This window comes from Musca domestica, unplaced genomic scaffold, assembly GCF_030504385.1.
Source record: "Musca domestica strain aabys unplaced genomic scaffold, Musca_domestica.polishedcontigs.V.1.1 1, whole genome shotgun sequence".
Taxonomy (NCBI): domain Eukaryota; kingdom Metazoa; phylum Arthropoda; class Insecta; order Diptera; family Muscidae; genus Musca; species Musca domestica.
In genome coordinates, this window is record NW_026712114.1 from 34440564 (window position 1) to 34467615 (window position 27052).

The 27052-nt window shown below is 37.7% G+C and overlaps 1 protein-coding gene across 1 annotated transcript in view; it reads left to right on the plus strand.

Annotated features, from left to right (window-relative positions):
• The window catches only part of LOC131802235 (probable serine/threonine-protein kinase DDB_G0282963), a 236315-nt gene that overhangs the window by 203245 nt on the left and 6018 nt on the right, over window positions 1-27052 (plus strand). Inside the window, exons 4-5 of the mRNA XM_059122046.1 lie at window positions 6479-9975; window positions 26158-26982. Of these exons, the coding sequence (XP_058978029.1) occupies window positions 6573-9975; window positions 26158-26982 (4228 nt within the window). The 5' untranslated portion in view covers window positions 6479-6572. The remainder of the gene's footprint in view (window positions 1-6478; window positions 9976-26157; window positions 26983-27052) is intronic.

Sequence of the window (27052 nt, forward strand, 5' to 3'; positions counted from 1 at the left end):
CTTATTTCATAGTTTTTTTTTTAATAAAATATTTTTGGACAAGTGATTGGACAATAGTTGTGTGTTTGAAATTTGAGTTCCCAGTGTCAATTTGAAACAAAAAATAAAAAAACTAAAAGTTAAGAAAATTGTAATAACATTTTTTAAATTACATTTAAAAATTGTAAATTGTATGAAACCCAAAAATTAAGGATTAAGGTTTGAAAATGTTGCACAATATACAGGGTGAGATAAAAAACTCCAACCAACTTCAGGCTGCTGACATTTCTAAGCCACCCGCCAGACAGCTGTTAAAATTATTCCAGTGACAGCTCATTATATTGTTTACAAGCGTACGAAAGTATTTTTGGTGAGAATTGTCCAACGAAAAAGTTATTCGTGATGGAATTCAAGCGTGATAGTGCGACTTCGTTATATTTGGCTGGAAACCCACAAGTGGCTATCGTTAGAGCACTCTAGCATTTAAATGTAAATAAATATTTTGTGTTTCCTACCATCGCTCGTTACTGTGATACTGGTAGCGTAGCCCGACGTCAAGGAAGTGGACGGAAGAAAACAGCAACATCAGAAGAAATGTTTCGAAAAGTAAAGAAGCGACTTTATCGAAACCCGCGTTGCAGTGGCCGAAAAATGGCTCGTGAGCTGAACATATCGCAATATTCCATTCGGCAAATATTGAAGAATGAGCTCGGGCTACATCCATTTAAATTCCAAAAAGTGGAAGAAGTTACACCGCAACAGAAAGAAAATAGACTCAAAAAGGTAAAAAGTTGGTTTTCTCCGATGAGAAAACATTCGTTGTCCAGCAGTTTGTAAGCAAACAAAATGATCTCGTTTACTCGCCAAAGAGGTCAGCTGAAAATGTGCACCTTCGGTTGGCCACCAAAACTCAATCACCGACCATGGTGATGGTGTGGGCCGCCATAACGGCCGATGGTCGTTCTACGCTCGTATTAATCGACCGTGGCATCAGCATAAATGCCGAGTATTATCGCGAAATTTGTCTGGAGGGTGTATTAAAGCATTGGGCACACAAACATTTTGACCGCAGACCTTGGTCATTCCAATAGGACTCAACACCATCGCACTCAGCACGCGCCGCCCAAGAATGGTTACAAAATTAGGTTCCTCGCTTCATTTCCAGCGCACAATGGCCACCAAAATCTCCGGATACCAATTCATTGGACTACTGTGTCTAAAGTATTTTAGAAAGCAAGGTTGGCACTAAAAAATACCAAAGTGTCGATAACTCAATCAAGCGCTTGACCGGGAATGTGCCAAAATACTGCAGAGCAACATTCGGGCAGCGTGTGACGCTTTCATTGGCCGTTTGAAGGCCATAATTCGTGCCAAAGGGGTCCAATTCGAACAAATCTAAACATATTCTAAAATTTGATGCTATTTCCGACATTTTTGCTTTCATTCAAAAAAAAAAAAATTAAAAAAAAATGTAAAAATTATTGCGTTTGACTTTGTTGCAGTTTTTTTATCTCACCCTCTATATTCCGTATATTATTGGACATTTTAAAAAATCATTTAAATCTTTGATTTAACGAATAGAATTTTGTAAGTTTTACATTCCTCAGTCTAAACCTCTAACCTCAAACAAAATTCCGTGTCAATTGTTATTTAATTGTTAATTGCTTACCATCATCTCTGAAAATAATAGGTTTCTATTCTGACCCTACCCCTACCTCCATGCACATGAACAGATGGATGGACACACATAGCTAGATTGACTCAAATCGGCGAGATAAAAAGATCCATATATAACATTCTACGTCCAGGACCAATATTTTGAGGTCCACGAGCATTTGTAGTCTTTCAAATATATTTTTTTAAAAATCCACGAGCATTTATAGTCGTTCAAAAATATTTTTAAAAAATCCACGAGCATTTATAGACTTCTAAAAATATTTTTTAATATTCCAAAAGCATTTATAGTCGTTCAAAAATATTTTAAAAAGATCCAAAAGCATTTACAGTCATTCAAAAATATTTTTAAAAAATCCACTAGCATTTATATTCTTTCAAAACTATTTTTAAAAATCTACGCCATTTATAGACTTCCAAAAATAGTCATTCAAAAATATTTTTAGAAAATCCACTTGCATTTATATTCATTCAAAACTATTTTTAAAAATCCAAAAGCATTTATAGTCGTTCAAAAATTTTTTAAAAAATCCACAAGCATTTATATTCTTTCAAAAATATTTTCAAAAAATACACGAGCATTTCTAATCTTTCAAAAATATTTTTAAAAAATACACGAGCATTTCTATTCTTTCAAATATATTTTTAAAAAATCCACGAGGATTTATAGTCTTTCAAAAATATTTTTAAAAATCCAGTAGTCTTTCAAAAATAATTTTTAAAATTCACGAGTCTTTCAAAAATATATTTAAAAAATCTACGAACATTTATAGTCTTTCAAAAATATTTTTAAAAATCCAGGAGTCTTTCAAAAATATTTTTAAAAAAATCACGAGCTCCTTTCAAAAGCATTTATTCAACACAGTGTTGTAGGGCTCTTTCTTAACAATTTTTTACCAAAACGTTTTTCCAAAACATCTTACAGATACCAATGACCCCCGAGCAAAACCATTAATTAAAAACAATTATTTTTAGTTTCAGTCAGGCGGCCATTTCTTCTGCTCCCTAACTAGGCCAAAAACTAAACATTCTCCAATCAAGTCTTAACCCAAATCCTCTATGCAAATTTCTCGATGTGAACTACATCGCCCGCCTCTCTTTCTCTGGCTCTAACCCCCAATTAAATTTCCATTTCAGTGACGGGAAGAAAAACCCCATCCAACTCATTAGAGAGAAGAAACACAGTTAAAAGTGAAAAGTAACCAATTTTTCTTGGCACAACAACAAATCTATAATTATCTCCAAGAATTCAGTTTTTTTCTTCGAAATCTTTTCCACAAAAATTAAACAAATTCTAACTTGGTCTTCTTTGGTTTCTTAGAATGAGAATACGAAAAAAGTACTCAAACTTTCTTCGTTCGTCTTATTTGAACAATAGCAGAAATGTATATTCAAACATTCTATTTCTGCCAGAAGAAGATTGAAAGAAAAGTTCATTACTTTCTATTCAGATGGTCACAGACGACCGATGAGGGAGGCAGCGAGCGGGTGATTGAGTGACTGCATGAACGAATGAGTGGTTTGACTTTCTTGGTTGGCATGGTAATGTAACTGTATTAAAGCCACCTCTTCGAGGGGACATGTGGTGTACAAACACCAAACTTTTCAGTTCCAATGAACCGTCTCAAAGATAGGGAGAACAGAAAAAGTTTTATTTTAATTTTTTTTTTTTGGGAAAAAAAAAGTTTTCTTGGGAAATTTCCTTATGATTGGTTAAAGTTCTAAAGTTTTTTTTGGGGGAAGATTTACTTAGAAACCGAAACGAAATTAATATAATTCTTTGGTTCTTTGGTTGGTGAATGATTTGAAGAAAAAACCGAAGGGACGACAAGTCAATCCTAATTTGTTAAATTTCTGACAGGGCTTCTATAACATGTTAGCTCAGGAAATGATGAAATTGTCAAACCTAAAATCTTCATTTCAATCTGCAGTGATTCAGAATCCAAATTTTCTTTCCATTTTTTTGCAGTCTTTGAACCAAATTTTTATAGAATTTCTTGTTTAGCATTCTTATTTTTTCTTAAATTGTAAATTTCCTTACATTTTATGTTTAAAATTTTACATTTCCAAAACCTTCTGTGAGTTATATGTTTCGATCATTCGATTCCCCTACCATTCTCCACTCAAAAAAACCAAGCTCCAATCACAGAAACCTGCATTTCAATTGACGACCTCTTTCATATTCACACATCCGTATGAGGTCAAAGATTTTTCACTCCAGACGTTATGCAATTGTGCTAATTAATCGTTTATAGACCGACCGACCAATAGGCAGACAGACAGCCAATTCAGCCCAAGTAGCGGTTACGGTAGCCAGCCACACAATCGAGACGATGACCCAAAAGTGGTGTGAGAAATGGAGCAACAAACAAACGTGCAATTTGAAATATCGTTTAATCTCCAAATGCAGTAGCCGCTGGTATTTGCATCATGGAACACTTGGAATTGAATGGAAATGTTTTCAGTTTGCAAATGAAAGAAACACGAACAACGGCTGAAATGTAGAAACTTTTTCAGACCAAAATAATGGTGCAATTGCAGAAATTAGCAAACGTTTGTCTAAGCGGAATGCACTGTGAAAAAACTTTTAGTGGAATGTACCAAGAAAACGGAGGTGATTTTCAAGAAAATTATAAAATATATTTCAAGGACCATATTTCAATCGGGGACCCAGTTTTTAAAAATATTTTGAGCGGACTATCAGCGTTATAATCGCGGATTTTTTAATAATAGGAGAATTTAAAATTTTCCGGGACAATTAGAGCAATATCGTAGACTATCAAGTACCCGCTACTTCGTTCACCATACATTTTAAGATTCGCTTCAACAAATCGTATTAAGCCTTTTTACTTCTCAAAATGCACAATTTGTTCTGTTTGACAACATTTTTTAATCAGGACGTCATACGTCGTACTAAATATTCAGACTTTCAGGGTTTAATATATTATTCAAGCTATTCCTTTTTCGGAAAGAATATAGGGAATTTTTTATCTTCTACTTCAATGGACCCACATCCAATTTTTGTGTCCTATGTAAATCCTAGAAAACAACAGCGACCTCAATATAAAATTTCATAATTTCACCTGTATTTCCTCACCCAATACCAAATTTAGTAATACACCCATATCCAAAACAAACTACATCACTACATCCTGGACACCAACAGTGATACAAATTTAGTACTTTTCATACAATTATAGTACACATATTCAAAACCACCTCTATAACTCAATTCCAGGCACCAACAGAGACCTCAATACCAAATTTGAGAATTCCAGTCCTATTCCTTCACCCAATCCCAAATTTATCCCCATATCTCAATTCCAGATACCAACGGAGACCTCAATATCAAATTTGAGGATTCCAGCCCTATTCCTTTATCCAATACCACATTTAGTAAGATTTAGTACTTTTAAAATCTCCCAATCTCAAACACAGATATCATTAGTAGTCTATATAACAAATTTCACAACTCTATCTCTTCACCCAATACCAAATTTAGTACCATTTTGTACTTTTCGTACAATTATAGCAAACTTTTCTAATAATCACCTCTTTATTACAATCTTAGATACCAACCTCAATATCAACTTTCGGGATTCCAGCTATATCCTTTCACCCAATACCAAATTTGGTACTAGTTAGTAAGTTTCGTACAAGTATATTATACATTTGCAAGCCTACCTTCATACCTGAATTCCAGATACCAACAGAGATTTCAATATCAGATTTCAGGATTCAGCTCTACCCCTTCACCCAATATCATATATAGTACCATTTTGTACTTTTCGTACAATTATAACACACACTTCCAAAACCACCTGCATACCTCAGTTCCAGATACCAACACAGATCTCAATTTCAAATTTCGAGATTCCAGCTCTATCCCCTTACCAAATTCCAAATATAGTACCATTCAGTATTTTTCGTACGACTATAATACACATTTCTATAATCACATCCATATCTCAATTCCAGATACCAAGAGAGACCTCAATATCACATTTCAGTTCTATTCCTTAACCCAATACCAAATTTAGTACAAATATAGGTCGCATTTCCAAAGCCGCCTCCATTTCTCAATCCTAGATACCAACAAAGACCTCAATATTAAATTTGAGAATTACAGTCTCATACTTTCACCCAATACCCAATTAAGTACCATTTGGTACTTTTCAGAAATTAATCTATACCTTAATACCAAATGTAGTATCAATTAGTACTTTTCGTAAAATTATAATACAAACTTCCGAAACCACCTCCATATCCAGGCAACACGTGAACAGTGACCCTAATACACAATTTCAGATCTCATGGCACCATTCACTCAATATCAAATGGTACATAATATAGTACTATTTATAGCATCCATTTCCAAAACCATATCTTTATCGGAAACCAACTGCAAAGGGACTCCAATACAAAATTTCAAAATTCCAGCTTCATCTGTTCACTCTATACCAAACTGTTCCAAATTTAGTACCATTTTACTACCGAACGCACAGTTAGTACACATTTCCAAAAACCACCTTCATATCTTGGTTCTCATACCAAATGCCAAGTCTTAAGCTCCAACCTTGGTTCTCATACCAAATGTCAAGTTTAAGCTCTGTGGTATCCAAATAGTACCATTGTATATGTTTCGTACCATTTTATAACTTTTCGTAACATTTCAGTTCGAATATCCGAAAACACTTTGGTACATCTATCCTGCACTCAATCAGTGATGATTTTTGAAGAAAATATCAACTGTATTTTGTAAAGTTATTGAATATCTGCATAATCATCCAATAAAAATTTATATATTTTTTACTCTTCGTTTCAGATTATGGCCTTTTATCGAACGGAATAAGAAGAAAACCCCCTTCAAAACGTCAGGTGTAACGTCCGTTAAACACACACACACACACCACCCCAACATGTCTTCGTCCATATGTACACATTTCTCCCAGAATGCCTGGAAAAAAGATTTGTGTTCGAACTGTTTCAAATCGAAAGATGAACACAAACAAGCTGCTGCTGCCTTGGCGGCGTCACGTTCCAAATACACAGCGCTTTCATCGAGTCTAAGTAGCAGCCTCAGCTCCAAGTCCACTACCGATCCAAAGACTGATTATCCAAATAAGAATAAAAAACCGACAAAGAGTATCATCAAGCGGGCAGCAGGAAAGGCAACGGGGAAACACAAGTCGCACAAGGTGAATTTTCCCAAAAATATCTCCGAGGTTATTGGCTACGGGGGAGAATGGTCCGATGATTCGGATGATGATCATGATTTTATGAATTTAGCCAATGATAAGGATGATGATAAAATATCGGGTTCCGATGATGAGGAGACCATTGAATTGAAGCGTATCACTCGGGCCAATACCGATTTTAATATGAATAATGGCAACCTCTTAGGAGATCCGCAAGAGAATATCAAGAAAACGTTTGCTGCCTTAAAATTGGGTGCCCCTCAGGTGGATAAGGAGGGTAAGAAACAAACATTGCAAATAAATGTTTTGCCATTTGGGGCCAATGAAACAAAGGAGGTGAGCACAAAGAGTCAGCTCTCAACCACATCAACGGTGGCAAGTACCAGCAAGACAGCTGTAAAAGCCAAATTTGAAACCAAAACAGAGACTACAACAACAACCAGCAATACAAAAACTGTGGTGAAGAAATCCACGACTACATCTGCAAGCAGTTCGATGTTGTCCAGTAAATCCATTAGTGAACCCTTGCCCTCCATGGAAAGTGATGGCAAGGATAGTCCACCAATTGAAAGGGCCATGGAGAAATCTCTGCTGGATGAAATTTCCGAGACCTTGGAAAAGAAACAAACCGAGAAATTGGCCACAGAACAAAAGGCCTCTGCAGCAGCTGGCGGCACTGCCTCCACCTCCAGCAGCTCTGCAGGTAAAATTAAATTTGAAATTGGCAGTTTAGCCGAGTCGCTGGAGAACAAAACCTTTCTCGACCTTAAGAAGCCAATCGTGCGTAACCCGCCTATCACAAAGGATCAAGTCAAACCCAAAGTGAATGTCTTCAATAAATATTCCGATTCGGATAGCAATTGCTCGGATACGGAAAATGGTATTTCGGCCTATTACGATGTGGTGGAGACATCACAGACTTACGAAAATTTACCCGACGGAAAATATGAAAATAAAGACAAGGCTAAGGCCCAAAGCTCGGCGAAGGCGGATCAAACGGATTCCTCTTCGAGTGTTTTCTCTTCCTCACAATATATTACCGATATGTTGCTCTCCTCCAAGACCCGGGCGGCCTCCTATAATCTACATGAGGGTAACTTTATGACCAGTAAAATTACATCGGATGGTTTGATTGTCACCAAATGTAGCTCCGATGATGCGTTGGACTCTACAGGTAGCAGCTTTGATGGCAGCAGTGACGAGGAGACTTCATACAACATGATACGCAGCGAATCGGACTCGGGTATTGGCATTAGCATAGGTCATGATTACAAAAATATTCATGTGGCCGAAAAGGACAGAGATCGCCTGAGAATTGAAAAGAAGCTAAGTGCCAGTACCAATAATTCCGACTATGAAGATATTCAAGTTGCCGATCAGAAGCCCCCGATGACTTTGAGGGAAATTAAGCTTAACGAAGATGTGGAAAAATCGGCTCCCTTTATTTTGGAAAAGTCCAGGGAATTGCATGGCGAACCGGATGGTAGTGCCGATCCGGATGGTAGTCTTGAAAATCAAGAGCCGCAGGAAATTCCGCCCTTACCTAAGTCACCACCTCCCACAACAAAGGTCATTGATGCCCGACCTTCGTTTTTGCATGGATTGCAAAAGCAACATCCTCCCATACTCTTGAAGAAACCTGATTTGCCAGTTAAGCCCTTGGTTTCACCCACTCCCAGTCCCATGAAGACTTTCCTAACAAAACGGGGTCCACCAACCTCAAACAGTGCTGTTAGTGGCATGCAAGGGCAATCCAATGATCAACAGCAAGTCATTTCACAGCTGCAAATGATCATGTCCAAATCCATGGAAAATCAAGACAACGACTCCTCAAAGGATGACAATAAACTGAAAAAGGGCAAAGCTCCCAATCCTCCTCCGGCCACTGAAACCAAATCAAGTGCTCCATCATCTCCGGAGACTGATTACAACATGGAGGAGGAATTTTCCAAGCAACAAAGTAATGAGACAGCCAACAAGACACACACTACAGCAGCAGCTGCTAAGGAAGAGAAACCCAAAGAATCCTCGTCTGCTGGAAATGATTTTGGTAACTCCTCCCCAGTCTCCTCAATGTATACCCGTAAAATTGGCGCCATGACCAGTGCTGGGACGGTGGGTAAAAATTCTGCAGCCGCTGCTGCCATACGCGAAAAAGATAAACGCGAAAGAGCCATAATTAATCCAAAATTCCGAAGTCTCAACACCTTTGCCACTCAACGCAGCAATGCCATTAAGAATCTGCAACTTCAGAATGCCACCTCCTCGATCAGCTTCAATCAGTCGCTTACACCTGAACCCAAGCCACGTACCCCCAAAACCCTATCTGCCTCTGAAGAAAATCTCACTGCCGACTCATATCCTGGTGGCAGCGCCACCAAAACTGTTACCACATCCATGTCCATCACGAATATTGCCGCCGCCTCCTCCTCCTCCTCACAGGCAGGCGATAAGAAATCCTCTGCCAATCAAGCCAAAACAAAAACGAAGTTTTCCATTAAGAAATTTTTACGCATGGGAGCCAGTAAAACTACCGAGAATCTAACCAAACAAAAGGAAAGTATTTATTCGGAAATTTGCACGGGCGAGGAGGTGGGAGTCTCGGGCAAGCCACGTTTAGTCATCATCCATCCCATAGACATTAATACCACAGCTGTCGAAGTGGTCAAGGACATAACAAAGACAAATGATTCGGTTACGGCCCAAACAGTGGCTGTGGTCACGGCCAAACCGCCGGCACCTCCTCTACGTTCGGTGGACACGCAACGTAGTCACGAAATGAATAAGCCAGCAAGGCCACCGCCACCAAAAAGTGCAGAATTACGTAGAAAGCAACAGATTGCATTAACCACATCATTGCCAATGGCATCATCGGGAGCAGCAGCGGCAGGAACATCGACATCAGCAGCATCCTCATCCGCAAACGCCAGCAATGGAACAGGCAATGCCAACAGCAGCAGCAACATTAGTTCCTCGCCCAAATCAACCGCCACATCTTCAACCTCATCATCAGCCGCCAGTAACAACACCAACAACATCCGCATCATAGGAGGCGCTGGTGCTGCAGGGGACCAACAAAGCGGTTCGATAAAAAGCAAGTCGGACAATGTTTATGCCAATTTAGGTGAGTACATAAAACCTTAAAAGCTCATAAAAACAATGGCAAATATTTATGCTGTCTTGAATGTCGGCTTTAAAAGGCCGAAGAGAAAAAACAGAGACGTAGCAAAGGATAATATTCTACGACCATCTTTTAAAAAGAAGATCTTCAATTGATCTTCTTTGCGTAAAAGGGAGTTTTTGTACATAGGATAGTTCCAGGATGTATTCTATAGGAAGAAGAAGTCCCACAGGTATCTGAAAGACGAAAGCTCTTTCATGTATGTACAGATATGTCGATAGATGAGTAGGTAGATAGTTTAGATATTTCTGAGATGTTTATACATAGAGGACCTTCTAGAATCTTCCAAACCTCCTATCAAGTGGTCACTTATTCCTAGAAGATCGGTAAGTGGTCTTAACTTCAAGTGGTCTCTTATGACTAAAAGACCATTCTAAGAACTTCCATCTCTCAAAAGATTGAAAGCCTGCCAGAGGTCTTTAATGCACGTAAGACATTTCCGAAACCTTCATTGCCTAAGGGATCTTCCAGCATTGTTCTGATGCTAGAGGGCCTTCCAGAGGCTCTCAATGTCTGGATGGCCTTCGAGAGGTGTTTTATGCATAGAATATCTTCCAATGGAATTTAATTTCTAGAATATCTTTTAGAGCCTTTATGAAAATAAGAGATTTTTCATGGGTCCCTTACACCCTTTGGAACTTCATGAGAGCTTTTTTATGTTGAGACCTATCAAAAGCTTTTTTGCATGGATGAAGAACAATTTTCAAAGATCTTCTTTATAGAGAACTTTCAAAGGTCATTTTAATTAGGAAGATCACTCAGAGACTCTATATACATAAAGAGGGTTTCTTTATCTGAAAGAGTTTCAAGAACACCCTTTCCTAAAAGCGTAGCTCCTATAGACTCGAACTCGGGTGGCAGTACTCCTGCATGTAAAAACGTAATCGAGAATACTCCATTTTTCTATGGCGCTCGAATAATAAAGAGCTGATATCTTCTACACCTGTGGGAACATCCAATGATCTCTTGGAAGCACTTCCACACATCTTCTTTACTGAAAAGAATTTTGAATGAGAAAGGCCTTTCGGGCGCCCTACACATAAGGATCTTTCAGAGGGACTCTTTTATCTAGAAGCATAGTTCCGAAATAGAATATATTTGTTCTCATTTTTACTCACAGGGTTACTGCCACTCGAATTCGAACGAGATTTGCTCTTTACTCGAATTCGAGTGGCAGTTCCCCTGTGAGTAACACGATAACATTCGAATAAGAACGAAAAGACTTTGTTAGTTTCCGAGTGAGAATAAAATGCTAAAAGGTTGAAGTGCATTTTCGCCTAGCTGTACAAACAAAGGCTATGGTATTGTTGTTGCTTTCGTTGTCCTACACAAAATCCACGGGTCCCTTGCTTCCATTCAAGAACTCTTACTCTATTTCGAGCATTTTGAGTCCCACTCTTACTTCCAAAACAGGAGTAACATGCGACCACTCCAAACTAAAACAAAAATTTGAAGAGTAACCTTCATGTAAAACTTCTACTCTTCGAGCATGCGAGTATGTTTCACTCACGAGTATAAACGAGCAAATCTAAGATTTTCCAAAACACTTTCAAACCCGGAAAACTTTTTTAAGATATTTTTTTTCTCTTGAAGGTTTTTTTTTTCAGAGATATATTCAGACGGTTTTCAGAACTACCAGAAAACTTCTCAGCTTAAAACAATTTCTAGTGACCTTATAGAAGAATTTCTTTCAGAGGGACTCTTTTATCTAGAAGCATAGTTTCGAAATGCTCGCTCGAATTCGAGTAAAGAGCAAATGTCGTTCGAATTCGAGTGGCAGTACCCCTGTGAGTAGAAATGAAAACAAATATACTCTATTAATCGATAACATTCGAAATTCTACGAGCATGCGAGTATGTTTCACTCGCCAGTATAAACGAGCAAATCTAAGATTTTCCAAACCACTTTAAAACCCGGAAAACTGTTTTAAGATCTTTTTTCTCTTGAAGGTTTTTGTATACTAAACAGACTTATCAGAAATATATTCAGACGATTTTCAGAACTACCAGAAAACTTCTCAGCTTAAAACAATTTCTAGTGACCTTATAGAAGAATTTTCCAAGAAAAATTAAAAATGTCATTATCAGAAGCCTTAAATGTCTAGAAGATTATCTAGAGGTCTTCTGAACCTTTCCAGACATTTACACCATGCAACTAGAATTCTCCCCAGCTGTTTTCTAGAGGTCCGGTTATGGAACACCGCAACTGATCCCAAAAGTTGACTCATTGCTTACATCCTCTCCTTGGTAACCCAAATCATAGATAAGTATATCCCCTTGTACAAATACTTGTGGATATAATCTCCTACTCCATGCTGTATTCTCTTCAAAAAAACATTGCGTGTTTAGGAGGCATTATAGTCATTGCCATGATGACGATGGCGATGTTGATGATGATGATGAGGAACCATAAACGGACGAAGCAGCAGTACAAAACACACACTGAAAAAACATTCAACATTCAAAAAAACGACAGCTTATGTCAGATGACAGAATACCTTGAAGGCTGTAGTCAACACAGTTGTTTGATGAATTTACAAGCTGCTCCAGACGCCCTCTCTCGCTTCCCCAGAACTAACCCGGTCAATTCAACGAGTATCGTTTAAAAGTAATTAATTGCAAACAATTTTTTCCATAGCCCAACTTGGCTGCCGTGACCAGTCTTCATGTCATGCCATGAATGATGTTTGATGCTGTGCGGACATCACTCTCACAACAACAACAACATCATTGTAGTCATCATCCTCATCTTTTTGATGGAAAACTTCATGAACAGATATGAAAAGTTTACGTAGTTGCGTAATGCTTTAGGGTTTTTTCCTTCTTCTTCTCTTTTTCTAATCATCTATCGTTCTTTTCTGTTAGTTGGGCGTTGTTCGGACTGTTGTTGTAACTTTTGTTCCATTGGTGTGCACAACACTTCCTGGAAATGAGGCATTAGACCAGATGAACCAAAAAGTCCTCAGTTCTTTGTAATGGTTCTTTTTAGCTCTCTTTATTCCTATCTCCGACCACAGGATGCAATGCTTTGGCCAGGAAGTTTACGATTTGAGATTAAATTGAATTTAATGATGTGTCATGAAATGTAGAAACATTGTTGCAACTTTGTGGGAGAACTACTTACAGGAGGGAGAGACAATTGAAGTGATGTATTTCATGAGGAATTTTTGTAGTTCAGTATACCCTACACAACAGGCAAAAGGAAACGAGATAGACCCATAGTTCCTTTTGATGATCTGCATAGAATCACATTTTGAGTTGATTTATGAATGTCCGTCCGTCCGTCTGTCCATGTATTTTTGTAAACAAAGTACAGTTCGCATTTATTGTCCTATCCAGATGAAATTTTGCACAAATCATTTGTTTGGCCCAAGGACGCACCCTATTGAAATTGGAGATAATCGGTCAAAATTTAGATATAGCTCCCATATATATCTTCGTCCGATTTGCTTTTTTTTTGTGCACCAAACGTGTAATATCAGTCCGAATAATATGGAATTTTGCACGTACGATCAGATTGGATCTGAAAATAAGTATGCCAAATTTGATCGAAATCGGTTCAGATATAGTTATAGCTCCCATATATATTGTTCATCCGATTTGTTATTTTTGTCCTCCGCTGCCGTAATATGCACTCCGTAACAACGATATTCAGGGAAATATATCAAATACAGCTCCGAAATATCTTTGCCAAATTTTATCGAGATCGGTTCAGATATAGCTATAGCTCCCATATATATTGTTCATCCGATTTGTTATTTTTATCCTTCGCAGTCGTAATATGCTCTCCGTAACTACGATATTCAGGGAAATACATGAAATACAGCTCAGAAATATCTTTGCCAAATTTTATCGAGATCGGTTCCGATTTGTATATGGCTCCCATATATATTTTTATACGATTTCAAATTAATTGTGCACCAAATGGACAATACAAGTCCGAATTTAAAAGATACAAATGCTTCGGCATATTTGGTCGTTTGAACTTTAAATTATAATTATAATCGTAGCGTTTATGATTGAATTCTCCCATAAAAACTGTTAATTGTTATGCGAAGCTTTACTAAATTAGCAAAATGGTGTAGGGTATCATAAAGTCGGCCCCGCCCGACTTTAAGACTTTCTTTACTGGTTTTTATCAGAAAATTCCTAAACTCACTTTTTTTGTTCTGGTTAGAAAAAGGGGAAATGTTCTTTCACGAACCATTTCATTTTAGGAAAGAACGTGAGACTTATTGATCTCGATTAAAACTCAGCATTACAAACTATTAAACAAGCTAAAAAGTATCAGTCGGTTTTGCCGACAGATGTGTACTCTGAGCCAATGTCGGCTTTTAAAATTTATTTTGATTGTTGTCCCCTTATGGGGGAACCCCCAAAGTAGTGGACCAATATTGTCTATTTGGTATCCGATCTTTGCCTTATATAAATATAGTGCAACCATAGTACTTCGTTCTCCACTTCATATAATACCAATGAAAATATTGGCATGTGCAAAATTTAAAGAAAGTCGAACATTTGGGAGAAATGTATAACAACACTTAGTTGAAAAAGAATCGCTGATTTCTTCCCAAGTTATGAGAGCTATAAATATTGAAAACTGTGAAACTTTCTGGGGGAGGTTCCCGGAGGGTTTGGGACGATATCTATAATCTTCACACAAGATCTTGTGATGGAACAAACTTGGGATGTGTGAAATTTGAAGAGATCGGATTTCATTTCGCATTGTTTGACGCCATGGTTGTGGAGGTACCACACGGAATAGACTGATATTTTCCATTTTCACTCAAGTTCTTGTCTTAGTTTAAATATTGGGAAGTGTGAAATTTGAAGAGAATCGCATATTTATTTCATCAGTTATGACAGTTTTAATTATTCAAAATTTTTACCGCTGTGGGGAAGGTACCCAAGGGAGTGGGCCGATATTATATTGTGTTGATAGAAATATTGGAATGTGCTGAGTTTAGAAGTAATCCGGTGCTCATTTCGACTTTATGAGTTTCATGATCGACTCCAAATGTTCCGAGGATATGGTGCAAAGAGAGCTAGGGTTTCGATGAGGCAAATTTTGGCCGTATCAAATGATAAACAGGGTGAGATGAAAAACTGCAACTAACTTCAGACTGCTGTCATTTCTAAGCCACTCCTCCGTCAACTGTTAAAATTATTCCAGTGACAGCTCATTATGTTGTTTACAAGCGTACAAAAGCATTTTGTTGAGAATTTTCCAGAAAAAAAGTTATTCGTGATGGAATACAAGCCTGATAGTGAGATTTCTTTATATTCGGCTGGAAAACCACAAGTGGCTATCGTCAGAGCACTCCAGCATTTAAATGTAAATAAATCTTTTGTGTCTCGTACCATCGCTCGTTACCGTGATACTGGTAGCGCTCGTTACCGCAAATATTGAGAAATGAGTTTATCCCGAGCCATTGAAATTCCAAAAAGTGCAAGAACTTACACCGCAACAGAAAGAAAATAGACTCAAAAGATCTAAAAAGTTGCTTTGCTTAGTCGAAAGTGGTGAACTGCCGAATTTGGTTTTCTTCGATGAGAAAACATTCGTTGTCCAGCAGTTGGTAAACAAACAAAATGATCGTGTTTACTTAAAAAAAGATACGCTGAAAATGTGCGCCTTTGGGTGGCCACCAGAACTCAAGCGTCGGCCATGGTGATGGTGTGGGCCGCTACAACAGCCGATAGTTGATCTCCGCTCGTAATAATCGACAGTGGCATCAGAATAAATGCCGAATATTATCGCGAAAATATCTTGGAGGGTGTATTAAAGCCTTGGGCACGCAAACATTTTGGCCGCAGACCTTGGACATTCCGACAGGACTCAGCATCATCGCATTCAGCACGCGCCACCCAAGTATGGTTACAAAATGAGGTTCCTCGCTTCATTTCCAGCGCACAATGGCCACCAAAATCCCCGGATACCAATCCCTTGGACTATTGTGTCTGGAGTATTTTAGAAGCAAGATTCGCACTAAAAAACACCAATGTGTCGATCACCTCAAGCAAGCACTTCGCCGGGAATGGGCTTAAATTCCGCAGAGCAACATTCGGGCAGCGTGTGGCAGTTTCATTGGCCGTTTGAAGGCCATAATTTATGTCATAGGTGACCAATTCGAACAAATCTAAACTTATTCTGAAATTTGAGGCTATTTCCGACATATTTTGCTTTCATTCAATAAAATTTAAAAAAAAAACGTAAAAATTATGGCGTTTGACTTTGTTGCAGTTTTTTATCTCAGTAAAAGAGAAGGCATATCTAAGATATTTTCTAATTCTATAGTGAAACATAAGGAAAAAAAGGAGAAACCCAACACTCAATAAAGATTTAACGATTTCAATTTTGGAAGCTTAGTTATTCCTGAAAATAATGTAAAGGACATTTATACTATATACGCAATACCTATCTACCTACACTACATTTACACTATACCTATTCTATAAATATTTTCATTTACACTCTACTCCACTGGATTTAACTTAAGTTCAAAAATGGTGTCTGACTTTAACAATTTAACACAGATCATAAATATACCGGAATTCTTCACGAATTATTTTTAATTGTTCATAATCCGCTATTGTTGTATGCAGCACATTAGTTATGCTTTCGATAATATTAATGACCACCAACCACACCCAGCCGCAATTATCTCCAATTAACCTGTAACGGTTTCCATTGGCACTCAACAATCAACAAATGCAGAGATCCCCGGCCTTGGAGGGAAATTTAACCTTTTCTTGGCCTTAATAAACAAAAATCTCAAATGAAAATAAATGCCCAATGCAATTCAATGGAAGCCATGATTTATGGAATTATCACCAGCTGATGGTTGTTTGGCTATTGTAAATTCACACACACACACATCTTGAGAAAACCAGCCATACGCACTTGACTTTTACAAACCAATGTTTTCTAATCACACTTGACCATATGTGGATTTTCTTCATGGAGATGATATGCACATATGAATATGACAGAGATGATCCCTTCAACATCACCTCCGGCTGTGGGCACACAAGATCCACACACACATTTCAACAATAACATCAACACTGTATTGCGTTAAAGTGTTATTATTTTTGTATATATGTATGTATGAGTGAGTTCTTCTTGTTGTCCATGTGTGTTTTGATAAATAAGTGGCCCAAAAATCTTATTGACATTTTGACCCATATTCCCCCATGCAGTGTCGGTTGAGACCCAAATCAATTTTGAAAATTGTTACAAGTACTGAGTGTTGGCAATAACAGAACAGGTATGGTCAGTTGCGATGATTTCTACCGATATGGTTGTGATTGTGTGGTGTGTTGGGAGAAAAGAGGAGATGTAGGAAAAACTGTGCTGAACATTCTTTCTTCAATAGGGGTACTCACTTCTTGTGCATTGAAAAACATTTACAAATATTTTTTTCTAAACATCATTAAAAGAAGTTGCCACAATAGGTGAACAAAAATATATACGTAGAGCATTTTGTTACGTTGGAGTCATATGAAAAGTTAGTTTCTAAAGTTTTATAACATATTTTGTTGTTGCAAAATGGTTTTATCCCTTTTTTTTGTTGTTTTTATAAAAACAACGTTTGTTTATTAGTGGAGAACGATGCTAATGTTTACCAGGGGGTAAGGCAGGGAATACCTAGGTTTCGGAAAGAGCCACCAATCCTCATCAGTTCCCTTGTTTTTTGTCTGGGATATTCTCCCCAGAAGTTATTTTAAAAATAACTTCTATGACAAAAAACAACAAAACAAAAACAAAAAATAACTTCGGGGGAGAATATCCCAGACAAAAAACAAGGGAACTGATGAGGATTGGTGGCTCTTTCCGAAACCTAGGTATTCCCTGCCTTACCCCCTGGTAAACATTAGCATCGTTCTCCACTAATAAACAAGCGTTGTTTTTATAAAAACAACAAAAAAAGGGATAAAGCCTGACCATTTTGCAACAACAAAATACTACGGTATCCCGAACAAACAAGCCACACTGTTCTGTTTTATAACATATTTATATATATCTAGTGTATTTATATACAATACTTTTACTATAAATATATTAATTTATAATATATATCAAGCTAATAAATAAATAAAAAAAGTGGGATGCATTTAAAAATTCAAATTGATTAATAACACAGTGCGACAAAATTTAGTTTTTTTCAATAGTTACGAGAAAAATCCAGCAGATTATGAAAGTAGAGATAAAGAAGGAGACACGTGTATTGGCGTTTTGAAAGTTGACAGGGTGAGATAAAAAAAACTGCAACAAAGTCAAACGCCATAATTTTTAAATTCTTTTTAAAATTTATTGAATGAAATGTCGAGAATAGCATCAAATTTTAGAATAAGTTTAGATTTATTCGAATTGGTCACCTTTGGCACGAATGGCCTTCAAACGGCCAATGAAACTGTCACACGCTGCCCGAATGTTGCTCTGCGGTATTTTCACCCATTCCCGGCGAAGCGCATGCTTGAGGTTATCGACACTTTGGTATTTTTAGTGCCAACTTTGTTTTCCAAAATACTCCGGACACAAAAGTCCACGGATTGGTATCCGGAGATTTTGGTGGCCATTGTGCGCTGGAAATGAAGCGAGGAACCTCATTTTGTAACCATTCTTGGGTGGCTCGTACTGAGTGCTATGGTGCCGAGTCCTATTGGAATGTCCAAAGTCTGCGGCCAAAATGTTTGCGTGCCCAAGGCTTTAATACACCCTCCAGAATATTTTCGCCATAATATTCGGCAGTTATTATGATGCGACAGTCGATTAATACAAGCGGAGTGCGCCCATCGGCTGTTATGGCAGCCCACACCATCACCATGGACGGCGCTTGAGTTCTGGTGGCCAACCGAAGGTGAACATTTTCAGTTGACCTCTTTGGCATGTAACGATCACGATCATTTTGTTTGTTTACAAACCTCTGGATAACGAATGTTTTCTCATCGGAGAAAATCAAATTCAGCTTTTCACCGCTTTCGGCCAAGCGAAGCAACTCTTTAGCTCTTTTGTGTCTATTTTCTTTCTGTGGCGGTATAAGTTCTTGTACCTTTTTGGAATATCAATAGCTTTACCCCGAGCTAATTTTTCAATATTTGACGAATTGAATATTGCGATATGTTCAGCTCACGCGGATTTCGATCAAGTCGCTTCTTTACTTTTCGAACTATTCCTCCTGATGTTGCTGTTTTCTTCCGTCTACTTCCTTGACGTCGGGCTACACTACCAGTATCACGGAAACGAGCGATGGTATGAAACACAAAAGATTTATTCACATTTAAATGCTGGAGTGCTCTAACGATAGCCACTTGTGGTTTTCCAGCCAAATAAAAAGAAATCACACTATAATGTTTGAAATCCATCACGAATAAATTTTTTTTTCTGGAAAATTCTCACCAAAATTCTTTTGTACGCTTGTAAACATTATAATGAGCTGTCACTGGAATAATTTTAACAGCTGTCGGACGAGTGGTTTGTAAATGACAGCAGTCTGCAATTGGTTGAAGCTTATTTAATTTAACCCTGTATACCTTTTGTAGGCTGAGGATATAAAAAGGAGACACGTTTTGAAAGTTTACAACGAAAAGTAACAAAAATAGAGGGGGAAAGTTCCCCCTCTTCCAAAATTTTAAAAATTTTCAGAAAGCCCACTCGATTGGATAATAAAATAATTAAAATCGAGGATAATCTTTATATAATGGCTGTACCAAAAAGTGGAACTATTTTTAAAATAAAAACCTGAAAGTATTGTCAAAGCTTTGTAAGGACCTTAACAACATTTGGGTTAAGAACCCAGGATTCCTAAGATGTGTTTTTAATATTCATGAATTCCTATTTAGACTCTTAACGGCATCTAGGACCTATATTAGAATATTAAGACAAATAATTTGGTGAATATTTTGATTTGCCGCGATCCACATTTTTGGAGCACATTTAAAAAAGGGCCAAAAAAAGACCTATTCGTTGGCTCATTATCTGCTGGAAATTCCCAGGAATTATTTTTTGTGTTGTACAGCTAAATATGTACTTTATGGATTTTTAAATCTTTATCTCGTAAAACATTTGCAATGGAAATTTCAACTTGCACTTAAATACCCCTAATGAAAAAAAAAACCTCAATAAAATCTCGTTCTTCCAGTGCTAGTCTTTTAACTCACTATGACAACGGGTTTTCCATATGGAACTTCATTATATCGAAAACCGTTCTAAGTCGCACTTGTGTGCAATAAAAGCAGGTGTAACAAGTTACCCAAAGAAGTTGAAGTAGGAGATGGCTGGCGGTCACACGAAGACACAATAATGATGACTACACAATGGCATAATGACGCCGATGATAATGGCTGGCGTTGAAGTAAAAAAGGTTAATATACAGGTTCTGACTTCCACCTCGGGCATTGCATATTGACACCTTCTCTCCATGTGTTAGTTACAAAGATTCTTGTTCTTCTTTCAAAAACTCTTCTCCCCTCCCGCTACGAAGAGAATTTCTTTCTTTCATTCATTTATTTTTATTCCTCACCCGTTTGTCTTAACGCCCCCCTTCCCGCTGGCCATTTATTCATCCGTTTTGGAATCTTGCTTAACCATTTCGATTCTCTCTGCATGTTGTTGTTGTTGTTTTGGTCATAATCTCTGTATTCAAGTTTAAAAGTTTTTATTATTATTGTAGCTTCTGTTTTTGTGTGCTGGCAAATAAGTGATGGTGTTGGTGTCTGTTGTGCACTTAACCCACTTTAATCTTTAGCTGTATTACAGCTCAGCCATGCCGCAGTGTTGTTGCTCATCATGGAATTTTGAGATTGCTTTCCCGTCAACCGTCGTCGTAATGGTCGCTTTACTTCTTCTTTTTCGTCTTCTATGTGTTCCTTCCTTCTCAGCTTTGGTGTCATTGTGGCTTAGACTTGTTACCAAGAATTATATTTTGTCTGCCTCGTTTTGGGTTTATTCTAAGCTTTCTTATTCGTTATATGGTACCGTTAACTTGATTAAAATGCGTGGCTGCCGTTTTTGGTTGCTGCTTCTTACCACCAAAGATAGTAAGACGAGGCCACCAAAAAAAAGACCCTAAAGTAATCAATGATGCCGGTTTCGAGGTGCGAACAGTAGTAAAGTTAGGAGACAAGTACGAAAATATAATCCGTGCAGTTTATACATATAATGTCTTTTTAAGTATTGCAGAAAAAATAGGAGGAGCCTAGAAAGGAGCCCATCCGATCCCTTTTTTAAATATAGTTAAAAACTTATTTTAAACCGGATCGAAGCAAGTCCTTGAGGACGTGAAGAGTCTATATCTTACCTACATATACGCCAGAAATCCATATACAGGGTGAGATGAAAAAACTGCAACCAACTTCAGACTGCTGTTATTTCTAAATCACTCGTCCGATAGATGTTAAAAAAGATGTGACAGCTCATTATATTGTTTACAAGCGTACAAAAGTATTTTGGTGAGAATTTTCCAGAAAAAAAGTTATTCGTGATGGAATTCAAGTGTGATACCTTTATATTTGGCTGAAAAACCACAAGTGGCTATCGTTAGAGCATTCCAGCATTTAAATGTGAATAAATCTTTTGTGTCTCGTACCAATGCTCCTTCCCGTGATACTGGTAGCGTAGCCCGACGCCAAGGAAGTGGACGGAAGAAAACAGCAACATCATCTTAAATGGTTTGAAAAGTAAAGAAGCGACTTAATCGAAAAATGGCTCGTAAGCTGAACATATCGCAAAATTCCATTCGGCAAATATTAAAAAATGAGCTCGGGGTAAAGCCATTGAAATGTCAAAAAGTCCAAGAACTTACACCGCAAGAGAAAGAAAACAGACTCAAAGGAGCTAAAGAGTTGATTCGCTTAGCCGAAAGTGTGAAAACTGACGAATTTGGCTTTCTCCGATGAGGAAACATTATAATAATAAGGAATATATATTTTTAAAATTACGACCATTTGTGGGGGAGGTACCAGAAGAAGTGGACCGATATACTCCATCTTTACACCAGACCTTGGGCTAATAAAATGATTGGGATGTGTGAAATTTGAAGACAATCGCACTCTTACATCACATTTTATGAGAGTTGTAACTCCTCAAAATTTTGACCATTTGTGGGGGCGGCACCAGACCTAGCACCGATGCAAATATTAGAATTTGCAAAGTTGGAGCAAAATCGGATTATCCTTTCTGTTTCTGACCTTTTTTGAGGGGAGGGGTTTACCAGAAGGAGTGGACCGATATTGCCCATCTCCGAACTCGATCTAAGTTTGACGAAGATATTACCATGTACCAAGTTCGGACCAAATCGGATACTCCTTTCGAGAGTTATCGTGCGCACCAGTCAGCCAGACAGACAGACAGACAGACAGACGGACGGACGGACATCGCTAGATCGACTCCAAATGTTCTGAAACGGATTTGGTCCAAAGAGACCGTTATTTCGACTAATCACGTTTTGACTGTATCAAATGATATATACCCTCTGTGGCCATATGGCTGAGGGTATAATAAGTCGCCAACATGATATATAAATTGTCCTTAAATACGTAAAAAGTAAAATCCCATTCCCTTTATGTTGGTGATTATAAAAAAAATTCAACTGAAACCACTGTTCACCTGACAATGACCATATTGAGGGCCTCGCCTCGCCTCCTATGTGTGCTAACACATTTTTGCGTATTTTCGTATTCAAGGTGTAATGGATGGGCGGTTAGATTAGTTGGTTGTTTCGTTCATGATTCATAGGAAAGCTCATAAAAATGTGATAGAAACCAAACAACTTTGATTATAAACTGATGTTGGTAAACTTTTCATGGAGATGACGATGGCAATGATGAAGATGATCACAACCAATTAATGTTGGTATAATAATAATGACCATCCATAAACATTTACACATACATACAAACCCGGCGGGATGATGTATTTCATTTTGGTAAAGACTTTGGCTTTAACAATTTTTATTGGGTATTTAGATGATTCCTGCGTGTAACCCCCTTAGCCGCCCATCTACCAAGTTTATTAGCATTTATTGACAGGTCCATTGTAGGTATGTGTTTTGAAGGTGGGGGGGAGGTGTGCTATTTTAGCTGGGGATAATATCTTAAAGTTGAGATTCTTTGCGATTACCACAACTTTTCTGTTTTGCCGGTTTATGTGGATGGCTCTTTTTATTGAGGTTAATGGGTAAACTTCACATATTCTTGAAGGTCGTAGCTTGTTTTGGTATTTATTTTGTTTGTTGTCTATGTGTATGTATTTATACCTGAATGTGTGTATGCGTTTGCTATTTTGCAAAATTGCTCAGCCATACGACGTGATTTGGGTTCTTTAAGTGTCCGCTTTATGACTTTGTCAATCTTGTGGGTTGGCTGGAGAAATGTTATCAACCATTCCCCACTTACAAAGATATGTACGTATGTAGGCAGGAATGTGGTTAGATAGCTTTATATGTATGTATGTATGTAAATGAATGGATTCCATAGACAAGAGGAATTTCGATTTGGCTCTTTTATCTGCTGCAAACGTATTTAAAATCTTTCTGCCACACAAAATCATGATTAATTATAGAAAATTGTCTTCGAACAGCAGAAGAGATTTCTTAATATTGATTAATGATCGTGATGAAATAGAACATCGTTACCGTTATGACGATATCCAAAAATAGACGAAACAAAATTGGTATTGAAATGTTTATCTAGTTTATGAAAGCAATCAATTAATATTCATTATGAGAATATTTTTATTAGGTCATATTATTAGGTGTATTGATGACAGCTTGACGATTCCAAGACTAGGGCGGACTATTGTTTTCTTTCAGAGGAGGGAATATATAAATTGTATTTTTTCTTGATCAGTGTATGAATTTGAACAAATTTAACAATGTTCCCCTCTCTGTCTGACAATGTGCCAAAATCACGATACAAATTACAATATTTATGATAAATCTTTGTAACATTGTTTCAGGATGTTTGGTATCGAAAACGGTTCAGAAACATTAAATACATCAGCCTCAATTTGCTGTAATTTAGTATTTAGAGTTCTAAGTATGTAGAATCTTTTTCTGCCGGAATTTTCAATAAAATGTCCTGCAATTTGGAATTTTAGGTTGTAGGAGAATGAAACACCCTCCATGTAGAAAATATCACCCTCCATGTTTTTCTACGTATCTTTATTTGAGTTTATTCCCAATGTTGCGGTACCTCCTGATATTTGGTCTTTCTCAAAGTTTCCAATTTCCAATTCTTAGCATTAAAGTTGGTAATTTAAAAATTTTAGTTCTCATAGAATGGAAACATCCTAATATTACAGGGTGAGGTAAAAAAACGACACCAAAGTAAAACGCAATAATTTTTGCATTTTTTTTTAATGTTATTGAATGAAAGCAAAAAATGTCGGAAATAACATCAAATTTTAGAATAAATTTAGATTTGTTCGAATTGGTCATCTTGGCACGAATTATAGCCTTCAAACGGCCAATGAAACCGTCACACGCTGCCCGAATGTTGCTCTGCAGTATTTTGACCCATTCCCGGCGAAGCGCTTGCTTGAGGTGATCGACACTTTGGTATTTTTTAGTGCCAACCTTGCTTTCCAAAATACTCCAGAAACAAGAGAGATTTTGGTGGTCATTGTGCGCTAAAAATGAAGCGTGGAACCTCATTTTGTAACCATTTTTGGGTGCCGAGTGCTGAGTGCGATAGTGCTAAGTCCTGTTGGAATGTCCAAGGTCTGCGGCCAGAGTGTTTGCATACCCAAGGCTTTAATACACCCTCCAGAATATTTTCGTGACAATATTCGGCATTTATTCTGATGCCACGGTCAATTAATTCGACCTTATAGCGAACATCGGCAGTTATGGCGGTCCACACATAACCATGGCCGGCGCTTGAGTTCTGGTGGCCAACCGAAGGCGCACATTTTTAGCTGACCTCTTTGGCAAGTAAACACGATCATTTTGTTTGTTTAAAAACTGCAGGACAACGAATGTTTTCTCATCGGAGAAAACCAAATTCGGCAGTTTACCACTTTCGGCCAAGCGAGGCAACTCTTTAGCTCTTCTGAGTATATTTTCTTTCTGTTGCGGTGTAAATTCTTGCACTTTTTGGAATTTCAATGGCTTTACCCCGAGCTCATTTTTCAATATTTGCCGAATGGAATATTGCGATATGTTCAGCTCACGAGCCATTTTTTGGCCACTGCGTTGCTGTTTTCTTCCGTCCACTTCCTTGACGTTGGGCTACGCTACAAGTATCACGGTAATAGTACGTTTATATATATGAGGGTTAACCCACTGGATTTTGATTTAAATTGTCATATCCATTACTTTTACTTCAAATAAATCCTCTCAAAGTAGGTTTACCCTACAAAATGTCCTAACGTAAACATGGCATAAGACACCAAGATTATACCTTTCGGCTACAGAGGGTATATATAATTTGATACGAGCAAAGTCCACTCCAGAGTCGCTCTAGCTATCAACAATTCAATTTTGATTAAACTTAGATCGAATTCGAGGATGAGAAATGGCGTTTATTCCTCTCCTTCTTTACAAATTTTCAAAACTTTCAAAAATTACTATATTTCATAGAAAACAATGGGACCATCGTATGTGGTTAAAATTTCGCATTAATTAAGATTTTTTGGAGCAGGTATGAAAATAAACAAGACCTAGTATATTTCTTCTTTTAACTACCCATAAAGGGTCAACATTTTAAATAATCTTAACGAGAAATGTTCCACCGATTTTCTTCTAACTAAATCTCAATATTTCTATCAATCCTTATATCGGTCCACTTTTTCCGTGTCTAACCCAACAAAGTTCAAAATTCTTAAAATGAATATATTTTATATATCATTTAATGCACCTGGAGGATGGTTCTCGCTCATTCTCCAATAAAGGTCAAAATTTTGAATAAAAATTATTATTACAATTGAGAAGAAATTGATGCTCGTTTTCCCCATTTTCGTATATGCCAATATCTCGGTCAATATTGCATCTGGTGCTTGGATGGAGTATATCGTTTCACTGATTTAAGTAGTACTTCCCACAGAGAACAGTCAAAATATGGATTTTAATAAATCACAAATAATTTCGAAAAAAATTAAAATTTCTCTTCTCTCATCTTACAGGCGAAATTCGTTCATCAATAGCTCCACGCAAACCTGAACGTACGGCCAGTATGCGTGAACGTGAGGCCCAATTGGAATTGGCACGTAAACGTCATATTGGAATAAATCAACAGCCCAATGGAAACAACAGCAGTACTAACAACAACAACAAGGAAAACGCTGATACTCTCTCAATTTGCTCGTCAAATGGTGAAAATGTATCTGCGGATCAACAACATTCCACAAATCCCAATGGTTCTAACAATGCAGCAACAACAACACCAATCATTACAAATAACAACAAACAGCAACAAAATGCCATTAAAAATATACAAAGTCCACAATTGGGTGGCATCGCCGCCGCCGCCTCACGTCATGAAGGTAAGCCACCAACCGCGAACAATGGTGGTGGTGGCAGCAGTCGCACCAGTACCTTCGAACGCAAGAAGAACGAAGCGAAACCAACAATGTCCAATAAATTGGAAATATTCGAAACAGCACAACAAATTAACAACTCCAACAGCAATAACAATAGCAACGCATCCGATACTTGTTCGATCAAGAGTGACAGTCGTACGAATAGCCTTAAGGACACGGTACGTAAAATCAACAGTACCATTGATAATTATCTCAAGGATAAGAGGGACTATGAGAATATGTATGAAATGGTTAAGAGCCCATCATCGCCACCACCGCCCCCGGCCAGGTCGGCGGATTTACAGGCCTCCCAGCGCCTAATGCAGGCAAGACGGCGGGAAAATCTCCAATTGGATACCATATCTGTGGCCAGTTATACACGCAGTGAATATGGACCGGTGAGGCCTTATGGCCTCAACAATAGTTTGGGTGAGTAGTTGAGATTTGTACAACTTTTCCACAGAGATTAATGGATTTCATGATGTTTATTTTTCTCTGC